The sequence below is a fragment of the Pseudorasbora parva genome, chromosome 20, assembly GCF_024679245.1.
Source record: "Pseudorasbora parva isolate DD20220531a chromosome 20, ASM2467924v1, whole genome shotgun sequence".
NCBI classification, from domain to species: Eukaryota; Metazoa; Chordata; class Actinopteri; order Cypriniformes; family Gobionidae; genus Pseudorasbora; species Pseudorasbora parva.
The window spans coordinates 43,524,438-43,543,012 of NC_090191.1; the positions used below are offsets into that span (position 1 = coordinate 43,524,438).

The following is an 18,575-nucleotide window of genomic DNA, read 5'->3' on the forward strand; positions in this document are numbered from 1 at the left end:
TCTCTGTAAACTTTACAGATTACGTGATTTTAAAAATAACTAAGTAAAATTACTTTATTAGTTACGTTCAGCAGTTGCCGACAACACCCCTGCCGTATCAACACAGAAATGACAAACGTTTTGCCAACACTCACTTTATTGGAAGTGCATTTTTAACAGTAACATCAACAATGCATCTCCTGACATTTTAAGTGTTTATTAAAAAATATTTCCTGAAAAACTACTCTCCCCGAAATGCAAGAAGAAAGCAAAAAATATATATATTTATTTTTTACAAAGGAAAATGAATAAATAGTAACTCACAGTGACTTGGGTAGGTTACTCGTTACTGGAAAAAAAATAGTCAGATTAGAGTAACACGTTACTGGCATCACTGGTTATCAATCAGTGAATCGATTCATGATTCGGATCGCCTGTCAAACCTTTGAAATCAGGTGAGTTTGACGATCCGAATCATGAATCGATTCACTGACTCATAACGGTTCGAATCATGAGTCGATTCACTGACTCATAACGGTTCGAAGCTTTGTTCTGAAATCGGCCATCACTATATAAGTCGTTATTTAGTGTTTTTTGCGCACTAACTCTATTCTGGCCTCTTCATCAATGATTGTAGAGCCGCTGTAGTGAGATGGGCTTTGTAACGACGTCTTTAGTGCCTTTATGGGTCTTGAGAGAGGAAATGACATTGGTGTCAATGAAGGCCTTTCTGAGCCATCGGATTTCAACACTAATATCTTCATCTGTGTGTGAAGATGAGCGGAGGTCTGACGACTGGCCAATGACATTAGGGTAAGTAATTGATGAGAGAATATACATTTTTGGGTGAACTAACCCTTTATGTTATGAACATTATGGGAACGTTACTTTTCAATGTTCTCTGAACGTGTAAGTAGAAACACTTAAAAAACCTCTAATTAAATTGCTATGTGAATGATGTATAAATAATGTTTTTGTTTTGAAAGCATTATTAAACAAACGTTCTATTATTGTTACTGTTCATAACGTTGAGAGAACGTTCCCTGTTAGCTGGGTAACCCCAAACGAAATGAACTGATCATCATTAACACGACCCACTGAGATATGAAGTAATTTATGAATGCAATAATACCGCTCTTTTATAGTGATGTATTGCTTTTAAACATGATATAAATTGTATATGTACGCAGATAAAGTCATGTGCCAGATTTATATTGTTCAGTATATATTTATGATGCTCACTCTGGATTGTGCTGAAACGTTAGATATGATGCACAAGCGCAGAGCAAAGCCTGATCGATCCGTGCGTTCGAATATTTCCTTCTTGCTGTTTATGATATAAGCTATGAAATTGTGACTAGTATTTTTTTATTACTTTAAAACAAAGATTATAATCAGTAGATAAATCATCTTCATATCAATGTCTTTTCTACATCTAGACCGCGCTGATGAGAGAAATCTAATGCTTCATCAATCCTTTTTATAAATGGAAAAGTAAACATTCATCCTGATTCTGAGGGTACCGAATATGAATCAAACACAATAATCATGCATCAATATTGAAGTAAATCAGATCAGAACAGCTAGAATAATATTTTTTACCACTAAACTCATGTTTATTTCAGCAGATTTTCTGCTCCATTCCTCTGTTGGAGGCTGAGATCAGACAGAAAAGCATCTGAACCCTAGTTAACCGCTGGTTTAAGAGTCTGAACACTAGTTAACTGCTGGTTTAAGAGTCTGAACACTAGTTAACTGCTGGTTTAAGCGTCTGAACACTAGTTAACTGCTGGTTTAAGCGTCTGAACACTAGTTAACTGCTGGTTTAAGCGTCTGAACACTAGTTAACTGCTGGTTTAAGAGTCTGAACACTAGTTAACTGCTGGTTTAAGAGTCTGAACACTAGTTAACTGCTGGTTTAAGCGTCTGAACACTAGTTAACTGCTGGTTTAAGAGTCTGAACACTAGTTAACTGCAGGTTTAAACGTCTGAACACTAGTTAACTGCTGGTTTAAGAGTCTGAACACTAGTTAACTGCTGGTTTAAGCGTCTGAACACTAGTTAACTGCTGGTTTAAGAGTCTGAACACTAGTTAACAGCTAGTTTAAGCGTCTCAACACTAGTTAACTGCTGGTTTAAGCGTCTGAACACTAGTTAACTGCTGGTTTAAGAGTATGAACACTAGTTAACTGCTGGTTTAAACGTCTGAACACTAGTTAACTGCTGGTTTAAGAGTCTGAACACTAGTTAACTGCTGGTTTAAACGTCTGAACACTAGTTAACTGCTGGTTTAAGAGTCTGAACACTAGTTAACTGCTGGTTTAAGCGTCTGAACACTAGTTAACTGCTGGTTTAAGCGTCTGAACACTAGTTAACTGCTAGTTTAAGTGTCTGAACACTAGTTAACTGCTGGTTTAAGCGTCTGAACACTAGTTAACTGCTAGTTTAAGTGTCTGAACACTAGTTAACTAATGGCTTAAGCGTCTGAACACTAGTTAACTGCTGGTTTAAGAGTCTGAACACTAGTTAACTGCTGGTTTAAGAGTCTGAACACTAGTTAACTGCTGGTTTAAGTGTTTGAACACTAGTTAACTCCTGGTTTAAGTGTTTGAACACTAGTTAACTGCTGATTTAAGCGTCTGAAAACTAGTAAACTGCTGGTTTAAGTGTTTGAACACTAGTTAACTGTTGGTTTAAGCATCTTAACACTAGTTAACTTTTGGTTTAAGCATCTGAACACTAGTTAAGTCCAGGATTTAGTGTCTGAACACTAGTTAACTGCTGGTTTAAGCATCTTAACACTAGTTAACTTTTGGTTTAAGCATCTGAACACTAGTTAACTCCAGGATTTAGTGTCTGAACACTAGTTAACTGCTGGCTTAGAGTAAGAACATTCAGTCTCAGCCTTTAACTCATTTTTATAGCAATATTTTGTCTATGTAACAGAAACATTCTGCTCCGATCAGATCTGTTTTACTCTCATTGAAGAAGCTAAAAGCTTGTGTAAAGTGTGTGTGTGTGTGTGTGTGCGTGTGTGTGTGTGTGTGTGTCTTTGTGTGTGAGAGAAATGTGACCATTTTTCAATTAGCAGCTTTTTCGAGAATGTTTCGATTTTTAATTTCTCTGTTTTATATTTTTATAATAAAGATTGTGAAAATTGCTCTGTGACTCTCTCGTCATTATTATTCTCGGAGGACTAGTTAAAGTAGTTAAAGCATTGCCTTACCATCTGTGTGTGGTTGGGGAAGAAGGTTTGCTCATTAAGCGGGAACTTCTCTGGACCCAGAGTCTGGTAGAGCTTGATCATGTGAGAGAACTGCCAAATGAAGACACAAAAACACATCAACACAAGCGCTTTCAGGTTCCTGAGCGATTCATTATAATAAAGAACACTAATCTTCCTTCCAAAACGTAAAGCCTATAAAGTATTTTGGGTAGATTTTACTATAAGTTCTTATTAGTTAATGCTTTATGCACTACAATTAACACTCAATATATTGGATACAATGTTCATCATTCTTTGTTAATGTTAGTTAATAAAATTACAACTGTTCATTGTTAGGTCATTTTAGCTTTGAAATAGTATGAACGGATACAACTTTTAATTTAAATTATGTGTAAGTTAAATGTTGAAATTAACATTTAAAGGGTTAGTTCACCCAAAAATGAAATGTCATTAATGACTCTCCCTAATGTCGTTCCACACAGACACAGTTTAAGATATTTTCAGATATTTTCACGCTGATTCATAACCGTTTGAATCTTTATTTGAGGATTGAACACAAACACGGAAGAGAAGCCAATGCTGAATAAAGTCGTAGTTTTTGTTATTTTTGGACCCAAATGTATTCTGGATGCTTCAAGAGACTCTAATTAACCCACTGATGTCTCATATGGACTACTGTGATGATGTTTTTATTCCCTTTCTGGACATGGACAGTATAGTGTGCATACACTTGCATACGCTCTCGGACTAAATATAAAATATCTTAAACTGTGTGTGAAGATGAACGGAGGTCTTACGGGTGTGGAGCGACATTAGGGTGAGGAGTTAATGACAGACATTTCATTTTTGGGTGAACTAACCCTTTAAATAAGATTTATAAATGGTGTATTTCATGTTAACCTGATAACCGTCACGATGACGAGGACGTGCTGAAACTCTCTTTGCTTAAATTAGCTCAAAATTACTATCAGATGTAAGTAATTACCTTGACAAACTATACATCATTAAAAAGATCTAAGACTAAAGTTTAATTTTGTTACCTCTGTTTTATTCTCAAAGTCTTATAATGACCGTAATGTGTTAATATGTGCCAGGAGTTATGAATATGATCTTGGACGTCGCTACCTTTTGATTGTAATATGCGCGTCATTTGCTCCCATTCATAAAAAACTCCTCCTTGGTCGTCATGAAGACACTCGACAAAACAACTTCCCTCAGGGCTTTTACTTCAAATGTGTGCAGATGTGGAGAAATATTGATAGATTCTCACATGTTTGAGTCAAATTTCTATACAGAGAAGTATTATTTATTCAATCTTTATCCAAAATCCGCGGATGTGTGATTATGAGCGCAGTATACTGTGATATGCTGTGTTTTCAATTCATTCTGGCAGCCGGAGGGCGCTGGAAAGCTGTACTACTGAAAATTCACCCCTTATGGAACACATGAAGAACAGACACACCATGTGACATTCAGGAAGTATCTGACATGACCAAAGCTGCTTTCTAGCGATCGTTATATCGCTATTTTATGCAGATAGACACGTTTTAAGACAATAAACACACAATCGCGGCAATATATGGTTGGTCTGTGTTCTTTATGCCATGTTGGGTGGTTTCATAATAGATGATATTTAAAATGCAATGCTATTCCACATAGCTTTTAGCATTGTATATTTTCTGTCAGATTTTTTGACCCGAAGCTACATGAGATCACATATTGTTATATAAAACACTCGACTTATAAATTATAAAGTGATATGAAGCAAGTTTTGAATAAAACATGATTTTAATCGTATAAATTGTTGTTTTGCTGGTGTGCTAAGCTAACATGCTAGCTTGCCCTAGATGCACCTGCCACTGAGTAAATACTTTATTTTTATGAACATTTTCTAAATGTAAAACTACTGAAATGCTTATTTGGACGAAATGCATTCAATAGAGTCTCAGTGAGGGTAAAGTGAGAGGTTTGATTTAGAAATGAGGTTTGAATAGAACAGTTTGAATAGAGAATCGTTAGTAATTATAATGCAGACAAAAGAATAATAATAACTAGTCCGCAGAAGTGTGAATGTGTGCCTGGGAGACAAACTGAATGGGGCAGTTTGCACCTCTAAACAATAGAGGCAAAATAGAGAATGAAAGCTGAGAAGACATGGCAATAAACATCAGTTGATATTTTAGAGATATCTCAAAATAAAATCACATGAAACGATCTTGTAAAACGTTTAATAAAATTCAGAGTTTTAGACTGATCATCTTCAGATCTTAAATATAACATGGTCAGACTTGTGGCTTTAGCTGTAGTGCATTTCTAGATTTCTCCAAGGCCCACTTCAGTTTTATTTTCATAAAGATATTTCATACAAATACATTTCTAATAACTTTACAAAACTTTGAAGCTTATTATAGCTTTTTTTTATTATAAAAAATATTATCATTTTGACTTTACAGTAAACTGCCAGGTGTCTGCTTTCAAATGAGACCATAATTATGCTTTTAGTGCAAAGGATTCACAAACTGTATTTGTTTTAGTCTGAGTATACATTTCTTAGGATTTTTTAAAAATTTAGAAATCAGCTTAACAGGTTAATGAAAGGAACCTTGTGTTTAATGCATCATTTGTAATTACTAGTCATTTTGCTTCTCCAGTAAAGGTATGATAAAGTTGGTCCAAAATAACATCATAAACACTGTTACTGTGCATCACTAACAAACTCTGACAATAACTGTCCTATCTGAATTCACGGATAAGAACTGGACGCACCACCCAGGGTTTGCTGCAGAAGTTATAGATGGAGAAGAGCGAGTTAACGCTGGGAACACCGCCGTAGTGCAGGCCGATCACGAGGTTCCTGAAGTCTTCCCCCGGGGTCATGCTGTAGGCATGCTGGCGAACCAGCACAAAATCTGGCTTGAATGATCTGGAGAGAAAAAAACAAAAACAGGGACACACAGAATCCTTTAAAACCATTACATTCATGAGTATAAATGAGGATAACAGAAGCATGTCTACTAAACTAGTTAACTAGTATCTGAACACTAGTTAACTGATGGTTTAAGCGTTTGAACACTAGTTAACTGCTGGCTTAAGCGTCTGAACACTAGTTAACTGCTGGTTTAAGAATCTGAACACTAGTTAACTGCTGGTTTAAGAGTCTGAACACTAGTTAACTGCTGGTTTAAGCACCTGAACACTAGTTAACTGCTAGTTTAAGAGTCTGAACACTAGTTAACTGCTGGCTTAAGCGTCTGAACACTAGTTAACTGCTAGTTTAAGAGTCTGAACACTAGTTAACTGCTGGCTTAAGCGTCTGAACACTAGTTAACTGCTGGTTTAAGAATCTGAACACTAGTTAACTGCTGGTTTAAGAGTCTGAACACTAGTTAACTGCTAGTTTAAGAGTCTGAACACTAGTTAACTGCTGGTTTAAGAGTCTGAACACTAGTTAACTGCTAGTTTAAGAGTCTGAACACTAGTTAACTGCTGGCTTAAGCGTCTGAACACTAGTTAACTGCTGGTTTAAGAATCTGAACACTAGTTAACTGCTGGTTTAAGAGTCTGAACACTAGTCAACTGCAAGTTTAAGAATCTGAACACTAGTTAACTGCTGGTTTAAGAATCTGAACACTAGTTAACTGCAGGTTTTAGAGTCTGAACACTTGTTAACTGCAGGTTAAAGAGTCTGAACACTAGTTAACTAATGGAAGAGGGAGAAATAGGAAGAGCAGATGACAGCAGGCTGACAGAAGCTCTTAAAACTGCCTGTGTTTTCAAGGAACGCAGAAGAATGTGCAGCACATGATCCGATTGAGATGACCGCAGCAGCTGCACCATCATATCTGTCACTGTGCTAACATGTGCTAAGAAACACACACATAAACGCACAAAAACTCATTATGAAGATCCACGTCAGAGGCTCAGAATCCAAACATGTACATTCACTTTGATGAGAATGTTTATCATCATCCTGGACAAACACATAAGGATCTTCATGACATGAACAGATTTTCTCCAGTCATTAAAAATGCAGCATTTTTTAAAAACAAGATACATTCAAACTTCAGAAGCAACACTGCTTATCATACTCAGTTTTGCATAGATTGAGTCATCGATGTGTGTGTATTTTTTGTCTTGCTGCACTGATATTTCCACCTAATATAAGTTAAAAAGAAGTGAATAACCTTCCAGTGCAGAAAGACAAAACACACTGAAATTAAACCTAATATAAACAAGTGAATAATCTGCCAGAGCAGAAAAAAACACTGATATTAAACAAACAATCTATGTCACACACACACACACACACACACACACACACACACTCAATCTCATCTAGTATTTGGTGATGATACAACAAAAACTGCAGCCGACCCCAAACTGACTGAGAGCCTTACTTAAAGCACAACGGCACACACACACACACACTATTAATAGTGGCCTTTATTAAACTAGTATAAGATGTCTGGTGAAGTGCGGCAGGTAAAAATAAATCCCTGCAGATGACGGACATCTGAACCCGAGAGCGGCACGAGTGTGAGGAAGTACATGTGTGTTTTTATTGAGATGAGGTTTATTAATACAGCGTCTTAAATCACACAACCAGAGCGCCGGCGGTTTATTGTTTTTCAATGGGACACAAGAAACCAGGTGCTGAGACTTTAATCACACACAAAGTGAGTGTGTGAGTGCCCTTGTTTATATTACATTGTGGGGACCAAATGTCCCCATAAGGACGTAAAACCTGAGATCACCTATATTGTGGGGACTAGCCAGCGGTTGGCAAAAGGCTTATAAATCATACAGGATGAGTTTGTTTGAGAAAGTAAAAATGCAGAATGTTTCCTGTGAAGGGTAGGTTTAGGGGCAGTGGCAGTGTTTGTGTGTGTGTGTGTGTGATGGGTAGGTTTAGGGGTAGGGGCAGTGGAGGGGCATAGAATGTACAGTTTGTACAGTATAAAATCATTACGTCTATGGAGAGTCCCCACAAAGATAGTGAACCAGACGTGTGTATGTGTGTACGTGTATTTGTCTGTGTTTGTGTGTGTGTGTGTGAGAGAGAGAGAGAGAGAGAGAGTGAGAGAGAGAGAGAGTGTGTGTGTGTGTGTGTGTGTGTGTGTGTGTGTGTGTGTGTGTGTGTGTGTGTGTGTGTGTGTGTGTGTGTGTGTTTCTGGTTCATTTTCCTCTTTTTTTCTTAGTATGAGGAACATTTGAATAATCTAAAAAAAACATTTTTCACTTTACAGTGGAAATGACATTAACCAATCACGCGCTCTCTGAAGGATGATGTCATCCTCCCAAGGCTCTGATTGGCTGTTACTGTGCAGCTGATTGACATCACCTCACCTGACCACTTTGGTTCCTCCTCGGTTCACCTGCATGTCCACCGTACAGCCGGAGTTCACGTACGACGCCAGATTGAGCTCGGAGAACTCGGCCTGAAACACACACACACACACACACATACACATGCGTATCAGAGTTCAGATTAAACATGGCTTACACTCATGTGACGTGTTATCAGCCTCATTAAAGGGGGGGGTTTAATGAGTTTAAAACTCATAAACACTCAGTTTCAGTCAATCTCAAGTCAATCTTGAGTACCTATAGAGTAGTATTGCATCCTTCATATCTCAGAAAAGTCTTTAGTTTTATTATATTTATAAAAGAAAGATACGCTGTACCGAGTCTTTCTGGAAAAAAAGAGCGGCTGGAGGTGTATCATTTGGGCGGAGCTAAAGAATACAACGCGCGCAGCTATTGAAAAGCTCGGACATCCTTAAACGTGGAAAAGAAAACGTTACTCTAAATAATCCATGGCTATCAATCAGATTCAACTATACATATACGATCCAGAGGCTGAAATTGAACAGGATGTGGTATGCACTGTAACTGCATTTGCTTAGCATCTTCTCATGCGCGAGTTTATAACATTTGTGTGTGTTTACTCGTTGTTTACGAGGACATCATTTGGTTTATGGACTATTGTATGCGACTTTACGTTAGCAGTAGCAAGTAGAACGGTTTTGCATGACATGCTACTGCATTTACTATAGAAAAATGGAATAGTATCACATTTGAATGAAGAAGTTAATTGTGTGACAGTCCCCTAGGTTTAATATGAAATAACACTGCATGCTCCATTGATAAATTAGCTATAGGTGATCATGTTGTTTACTAATGTGCCTACTTCCAACGCACGAACGTGAGCCTTTATGAGTGGGACCACTCCATCGCTCTGCATTAGACAAGCCTCAAATTCGTTGAACTGGAATTGTTTATAAAAACAATCATTGCCGAAATGCAGGGAACAAACAAAAAACACTTGCACAACTCCATTACTGCTCCGGAAAAACAAACTCCATCCACTGTCCCATTAATGCTGGGTTCTTTGGGAAGCCTTAAAAGGTTTTTAAAACAAAAACACACTTCTTTGGTGACCTTGTTGATTTGGTGAAGTCCTGTGACTGCAGCGCAGCCAATGATTTCCCTAAAGCCGAGCAAAGTGCGTTAATGGGCGTGCATTTGCTCTCTCACTCTGGTTGCACTTTCACCCTTTCGGGAGAAGAGCTAGTAGGGCCCATACAAGGACATTCCACTCCTGTTGACGTCAAGCAGACTCATACTCAAAAAACTTTCCGAAACTTGTGAGAAATCGGAAGGAGTATTTTTGGCACAGAAATAATCTATAAAATGTCCAATTTATTTTTTGAAACTTTTTTCATGTTTAGGATGGGAATCCAAGTATTTAACAGTGTAAAATGCTCAGTATGCATGAAACAGCATTCCCCCCACCCCCCCTTTAAACACAGATGATGATCACACAGAAACAAACATCAACTAATGAGTTTCCGTCGGTCAGTCAAACACGGTCAGTGTGTGTGTGTGTCTGTGTTTGTGTGTGAGAGTGTGTGTGTGTGTGTTTTGCTTTATGTATTTACTATATTTGATTAATTTTCATTACTTTATTTGAGATGGACAGAAAGACAGACAGACAGACAGACAGTGAGAAAGACAGACAGGGAAAAAGACAGACAGAGAAAGAGTGTGTATGTGTGTGTGTGTGTGTGTGTGTGTGTGTGTGTGAGAGAGTGTAAGTGACAGTGTGTGTGTCTCTCTCTCTCTCTCTCTCTCTCTCTCTCTATCTCTCTCTCTCTCTCACACACACACACACACACACACACACACAGTCCTTGGCGCTTTCTGAGTTGGCGCTGGCGTTATGATCCCATCTGGAATCCTGGCAGGTATTTTTGGAGCCAAAGCTAATGGGTGTCATTAGGGTGAAGAATGCAAGGTGCCTTTCACCCGATCACATGACCAGAGCTCACACACACACACAAACACACACACACACACACACACACACACACACACACACACACACACACACACACACACAGGTCAAAATAACCTTATCATATCTGTACAAACAATCTCAGTGCTTAAAATAAGACGTGATCAGCTCAAAAATAGCCAAATAAATGCGTTATTTTAGTTTTTTGTCAAGAAATTAATGTTTTTATGGTTTCAGTTTTAGCCAAGGATAATAATAACCTGCTCTGAGGTCATGAAGAAAATGAAAAATGTTTGTAAGGACACGAGGACGAACATCTGGAGCGTCAGGTTGGTTCCAGATGTGTGATAGAGCTCAGCTGAAGATCGGCAGGACCTCCCAAGACTGTGTTTGTGTCTGTGTGTGTGTGTGTGTGTGTGTGTGTGTGTGTGTGTGTGTGTATGTGTGTGTGTGTGAGTGAGTGTGTCTGTGCATGTGTGTGTGCTCACCATCAACAGAAGCGTGACGTGTGCAGAGGAGAACAGAGCGTCTGTTGTGTGTGCGTGTGTGTGTGTATGTGAGAGAGAGAGAGAGAGAGAGAGAGAGAGAGAGAGAGAGAGAGAGAGAGAGAGAGAGAGAGAGAGAGAGAGAGAGAGAGAGAGAGAGAGAGAGAGAGAGAGAGAGAGAGTGAGAGACCCGCTGAATTTTCTGCTCAGACGAGCCCCTGGAGGAAAATCCTCCATGAAAAGGGACAGAGTCCAAAAGCTGAACTCGGTGAGAAGCTCCATGCTATCAGACATCCCCGGCCTACCCAGGGTGGGTGCCTCGTCCTGGGCATGGTCAGATCGGTGCGCCCTTTGGAAGACCTGTCAGGGTTTTGTCGGGGAGAGGGCGAAACTGGATGTCCAAACGGCCAACCAAGAACCGGACCCAGGGAATGGCGTGACGGGCAAATGCACACAAGTTGTGTGTGAGACGCACACATGTTGTGTGTGAGATGCACACAGGTTGTGTGTTGTGTGTGAGATGCACACAGGTTGTGTGTTGTGTGTAAAACGCACACAAGTTGCGTGTGAAACAGACAGGTTATGTGTTTGTTGTGTGTGAGATGCACATAGGTTGTGTTTTTGTTTTGTGGGAGATGCACACAGGTTGTGTGTTTGTTGTGTGTGAAACGCACACAAGTTGTGTGTGAGACACAGACTGGTTGTGTTTGTTGTGTGTGAGACGCACACAGGTTGTGTGTTTGTTGTGTGCGAGACACACGTTGTGTGTTTGTTGTGTGTGAGATGCACACAGGTTGTGTTTTTGTGTGTGAAATGTACACAAGTTGTGTTTTTGTTTTGTGGGAGATGCACACAGGTTGTATGTTTATTGTGTGTGAAACGCACACAAGTTGTGTGTGAGACACAGACTGGTTGTGTTTGTTGTGTGTGAGACGCACACAGGTTGTGTGTTTGTTGTGTGTGAGACACACGTTGTGTGTTTGTTGTGTGTGAGACGCACACAGGTTGTGTATGTGATGTCACATGACCATCTGGAGCTGCTGTGATTGGTTTAGCTCACCTGCTCCACGCGGATCTCATAATCTCCGTTCAGTTTCCGTCCTCTAAAGTACTTGGCCCTGAAAAACAACATGGATGATGTTATAGAAGGTCTCAGACCACAGCACACGCACATTCACACACACACGCTTGACTTCCGCAGAACACATACACACTTCATTTGCATGATGATTTGCACAGACTTGTTTAACTTTAGTGACTTTGACCCTGAAGGACAGAAAACACTGGAGCATTATACTCTTTTTATTATGTATATTACAAACCCGAATCCCAAAAAGTTGGGACACTGTACAAATTGTGAATAAAAAAGGAATGCAATAATTTATAAATTTCAAACTTATATTTTATTCACAATAGAATATAGATAACAGATTTTATTTATAATGTTATTATTAATATTATTAAAATATTTATATCTATATTTTTATGTATTTTACTACATTTTATTAATTTTCATTACTTTATTTGAGATAGATGGACAGACAGAGAGACATAGAGACAGATGGACAGACAGACAGGCAGATAGAGACAGATGGATGGATGGATGGATGGATGGATGGATGGATGGACGGACGGACGGACGAATGGACGGACGGACAGACAGACAGATGGATGGACAGACATAGAAACAGTCAGACAGACAGATAGACAGATGGAGAGACACACAGATAGGCAGACCGATGGAAAGAGAGACAGACAGACAGACATATGGACAAACAGATGGACAGGCAGAGAGACAATAGATAGACAGACAGACAGATGGACAGCAAGATGGACAGACAGACGGACTAAGAGATAGACAGACAGACAGGCAGACAGACAGACAGATGGGCAGAGAGATAGACAGATGGACAAATAGACAGTCAGCCAGCCAGACAGATGGACAAGATGGATAGACAGACAGACAGACAGACACACAGACAGATGGACAGACGGAAAGACAGACAGATGGACAGTCAGACAGACAGAAGGACAACAAGATGGATAGACAGACAGACAGATGGACAGACAGACGGACAGGTGGGCAGACAGACGGACAGAGGGACAGACAGATGGACAGATAGACAGTCAGACAGACAAATGGACAGAGAGATAGACAGAAAGACAGACAGATGGACAACAAGATGGATAGACAGACAAACAGACAGTGTCCTCACTCGGAGCAGCAGCGCTGGGAACGAGGCTGTGTCTCCCAGACACTCTCTGACTGCACTCAGGAATGCCCACACACACAAACACACACACACACACACAGATACAGAGACAGACACACACACACACAGATCTTCATGAGGCCGCTTCAGCCGTCTCACTGTCGGCCCAGACATCCACAAACAGCAGCGATGAGTTTCTCAAAACTGCATCTCTATATGAGGCTCGTTCCACACACAGCTCATTACCCAGTGTTTCTCTAGCTCCTCCTGCTGGCCTGTGGCGGACTCATCATCCTCAATAAACTACATTACCCATGATGCTGTGTAGGATATTTCAATAATCACTCAATAAACCCATCTCATGCGTGATACCTCGAACTCTCGAATATTCCGCTCTAATCTGACCTCTGACCTGTGCGGTGTCCAGAATAATAATCCTCCGCTGTGTGTTAATAGGCCAGAGGAGAACTGAGTCTGGTTTCTCTAAGGTTTATTTTTCTCCATCATGCCCTGATGGAGTTTCGGTTCCTTTGGTCGCCTTTGGCTTGGCTCGCTCAGTTGGGGACACTAACATTATGATCAGAGTTATTCAACTAAATATACAAATAAAATTAATGTATTAAGTCTTATTTAATTCTATAAACTATAATACTGATCTGCCAACATTGTCTCTCTATGATAAATTAAAATAAGCTGATAACATCACTGTTTACTCCAGAACGACTGTACAGCCAAATCTAATTTTGGTCACAACTTGTTGCATTATTTGCATTTGTTTTTCCATGTTCAAATTATAATATATTTATCTGAAGAAAAATGTTTGTTTCAGTTTTGTTATTATATAACAATCTATTTTCTTTACTCTTTGAACTTTTTAGGACACATCTACATTGTCAGTAAATTAAATAAACCTGTTTTCACTCAAAAACAGAAACGTAATATTATAATAAATGGCTATAACTAGCTGAGGGATTGTTACATGTAGACAAAATTCCATCTGGAAGTCTAAAACAACCAAGTCTAACTTTCTAAAGGAAAAAAAATACAAACTTCATTGAATTCGGTTTGATTTCACTGTAAAAATTACCACATTTTTGCTGCCGTTTTTCTTGAAATTATATTAATTTAATTAATAACTGTAAAATTGGGATATCAAATGAGCTAGATGGAAACTTCCGGTTCTCCTGTTTAAATTGATATAATGCTAACTGCTAGAATGGGTGAGAAAAACAAAGAAAAGTAGTGGCATGCCAGCCATAACAAAAATGTTCTTGGTCTTTAAGGGTTTACACATTTAAAACCATTCCGCAGATTTTTGAAAAAAATCAGCGCAGAAATCACAAAAAAGTCCACAGATTCCGTGTGGGCCTGGTTATAAGTATTCTGAGGTCATGTGACCATTCTCACCAGTCTGTGTGCGGATCATCGATGACCAAAAGGACTTTGGGTTTGCGTACAGAAGATTTGGCATCTGCGTGCGCGGAGGCTTTAGCTTGGACCGCGCTAGCGAGCTGAGCCGTCTTTACCACACTGGAGAAGGAGCTGAGGAACCCTGTGGGAGCCGGGTTTGGGGTCGGGTTTGGGGTCGGAGTCAAGGTTGGGGTCAGTGGGGTTGGGGTCAAGGTCGGGGTCGGGGTCAATGGGGTCGGAGGTGGGCGGCGCTCAGTAGCCGGAGAAGCTGGAGAACTGGTGGAGCTGGATGATCTCTGAAGGTCCATCATGTAGCCATTGGGCAGGTTAGCTACAAAGCTGCTGTCCGACAGACGCCTGCGTAGGTAATTCATCCTGAAAGTGTCTGACACACACACACACACACACACACACACACAGCTCATTAAAGGGTTAGTTCACCCAAAAATGTGAATGATGTCATTAACTCCTCCCCCTAATGTCGCTCCACACCCGTAAGACCTCCGTTCATCTTCACACACAGTTTAAGATATTTTATATTTAGTCCGAGAGCGTATGCAAGTGTATGCACACTATACTGTCCATGTCCAGAAAGGGAATAAAAACATCATCAAATTCATGATTCGGATCGCGTGTCAAACTGCTGAAATCACGTGACATTGGCGATCCGAATCATGAATCGATTCGCTGACTCATAACCGTTTGAATCTTTATTTGAGGATTGAACACAAACCCAGAAGAGAAGCCAATGCTGAATAAAGTCGTAGTTTTTGTTATTTTTGGACCCAAATGTATTTTGGATGCTTCAAGAGACTCTAATTAACCCACTGATGTCTCATATGGACTACTGTGATGATGTTTTTATTCCCTTTCTGGACATGGACAGTATAGTGTGCATACACTTGCATACGCTCTCGGACTAAATATAAAATATCTTAAACTGTGTGTGAAGATGAACGGAGGTCTTACGGGTGTGGAACGACATTAGGGGGAGGAGTTTATGATATAAATTTCATTTCCGGGTGAACTAACCCATTTACTCTTTCCCCGCCAGTGTTTAAAAAAAAAAAAAAAAAGTTGCCAGCCAACGCCAGGGTTTTTGATAATTTTCACAAACATGTAATAGCCCATAGAATATTTTGTTTAATGAATATCTGAGCAATATATCAAAATAAAGAGCTGACCCCCTTCTTTTAAACCAAAAAAATATTTGTTCTAATTCTAGCATCATGCATTCCTTTTTTATCAACACTCGAAAATGGGTAAATTTCATTAAAAAAGCAATATTTTGACCAAAAGCTGAGAAAATCAGGTGTGTGTGAAAGACTGACTCCAGATCAGATTCAGAGATGATCAAACACCTCTAATGCTTCAGTCCTGTAGCTCATCCTGCTCCTCATCTCCTTCACTAACATTAGGCAGCTTTGATTTATATGATGTTTAATGTTAATGATCACGTTATTTTACATATGCATCTGTTACGACCACTTGTTTCTGAATCTTCTTTGCCTGTGTTTTGATCAGGAGATTCAGGACTCATTCAGAAGATGCGTAATAGCGCCCCCTAGCGTCTAACGGTGAAAACACTGAAAATTCTTCACGTTTTTGGCTGGGAAGCGTTTTCTCACAAACAGACGGAAAATTTTGTGTTTGGCGGGGAAAGAGTTAACAGGGATGCAAATGGATAAGAGGTAACAAAGGTGAGAACAATGTGTGGATAGAGAAAACACTCTCAGAGTCAAGACACTTTTTTGTGCATAATTTGCATAAATTTACATTTACTTTATTTCATTCTCATTTCTAGACACGATGTTTGCACTAATTCTAACCAATTCTAGGTTAAAAAAAATAATTTGTGTCTGATTTAGAGCAAAATAACCCTTTATAAAACATTAAAAAAAGATTCAATAGATGTGGGAGCTGAATACATAAACACAACAAAAACAAACAAGATGTAAGTTGGAAATCATCTTAGCTTCTTTATTAACACTCCAAAATTTAAACTGAAGATCCCACTGGTTACAAATGCACCAATATGGGATACTTCGTTTACCGCCTCGTTTTTTTGTTCTACGCATTTATTTTCAGTTTTTATTATTACCTTATAATTTCACTCTTCACAAAACAAGAAGAAAGGAAAAACTTTTATGATGGATAGATGCACTTTTATGATGGACTGATGCACTTTTATGATGATGGATGCACTTTTATGATGGATGGATGCACTTTTATGATGATGGATGCACTTTTATGATGATGGATGCACTTTTATGATGGATGCACCCATTCACTGCTATAACTCTTAATGTGTTTGTCAGAAAGAAGAATGTCCTCTACACTTAGGATGGCTTGAGGGAGAGTAATGGGGTAATGTTAATTTTTGGGTGAACTTTCCCTTTAATAACACACAATCAACTCCTACACACTAGTCGCTTAGCAACACATGACACTCTAAACTCACACAACACGTGTCACCATACATGTAATCATCCATCACACTCACACACACACACACACTCACTCACTCACTCACACTCACACTCACACACACACACTCTGTCCTGGTTGACTCATAACCGGAGTGTGTGCGCGTCATGCAGCTCATTGTGAGTGTGATGAGGCGTGTGTGAGATGATGATGATGATGAAGAATTTCCTGCGGTGAGTTCTGTATTTTTAGCGGCTCGGTAATGACATGAGCATTAAAACTGCAGGCCGTCGACACACACAGAGCTCCTGCAGCTGGAACACGCTACGCTTCATTGTGTGTGTGTGTGTGTGTGTGAGAGAGAAAGAGTATGAGAGAGAGAGAGAGTGTGTGTGTGTTTATGTGTGTGTGTGAGTGAGAGAGAAAGAGAGTATGAGAGAGAGAGAGAGAGAGTGTGTGTGTGTGTGTGTCTCCTTCATCACCAGTTTAACAGTGAACTAATGTTTGTTTCAACATTATTCTGTCATTTATGTATTGCTTGATTTGCATTATTTACACTATAAACACTATATAAACAAAAACAACACATTTAGAATTACTGTTATTAAAAAATAAAATGGATAGATAAATAATCTCTAATTCTCCGTAGGTTAATTCCATGCTAAATTAATTATACACAATAAAACATATGAGGAATGTCAATAAAACAATAACACCAAATATGCTAATGAGCTGTAGGGTTTGATTGACATGTACATTAACACGTCAGTCAAAACACATGAATCAAATCAGAAATGAGCGCATGCGCAGTGGGAACGAACAGCTTCTGCCTGTATGTGCTGAGAATAAACACAATAAACACTGTTTTCGCGCAGGACACAAGAATAATAAATATCCAGATATTATTTGTATGATTAATAATTAATGAGGATTTAAAAAAACAGGTGAATAACGGCGGCTGTGAGGTTATAAGGATGAATAAATCGATATTCGAAGGGATTCCCTCACCAACATCAATATCAATGTCTACTATCACAATCACAGCCGGTAGATACAGCACACATTATGTTTCCATAATTATCCATAATTTAGACGTGTCATATTATCACGCAGCATCTTTAAATGTCCAACCATCAAAATCTGGAGACGAAAAATACAATATTAAGGCTATTTATCAGATTTCCCCTGTGCACCAGTAGTCAGCACTGACACATTATGGAAATGCAATACATAAAGAGAAAATATCAAAGGAATGAAGCCAAATTTGGTTTATTTACCTCTGAAACGTCCGCGCTCGTGCCACACCGAACCCAGCAGCAACGCGCGCGCTCACTGTGCGTGATGGGAACGTGCGGGACTCGCCGCATTAATTCACTCGGATCCGATTGGATGAACCGTCTCCCCCCTTATGAATATTTAATGAGGGGCACATACACGCATGCGCAAAGCTGGAGGGGTGCGCTGATGCTCAGGATCTGCACTAGTGGATGAGATGTAAAGCTTCATCGATTAGTGAAAATCATATGTTTATATCTTGC

General features: G+C 39.3%; 1 protein-coding gene across 1 annotated transcript in view; it reads right to left on the reverse strand.

Moving 5' to 3' along the window:
* The window catches only part of syn3 (synapsin III), a 65,582-nt gene extending 47,150 nt beyond the window's left edge, over nt 1-18,432 (reverse strand). Inside the window, exons 1-6 of the mRNA XM_067428458.1 lie at nt 18,315-18,432; nt 14,608-14,995; nt 12,048-12,105; nt 8,552-8,643; nt 5,972-6,128; nt 3,206-3,295 (exon numbers count right to left, since the gene is read on the reverse strand). Of these exons, the coding sequence (XP_067284559.1) occupies nt 3,206-3,295; nt 5,972-6,128; nt 8,552-8,643; nt 12,048-12,105; nt 14,608-14,984 (774 nt within the window). The 5' untranslated portion in view covers nt 14,985-14,995; nt 18,315-18,432. The remainder of the gene's footprint in view (nt 1-3,205; nt 3,296-5,971; nt 6,129-8,551; nt 8,644-12,047; nt 12,106-14,607; nt 14,996-18,314) is intronic.
* Between the last annotated feature and the right edge of the window lie 143 nt (nt 18,433-18,575).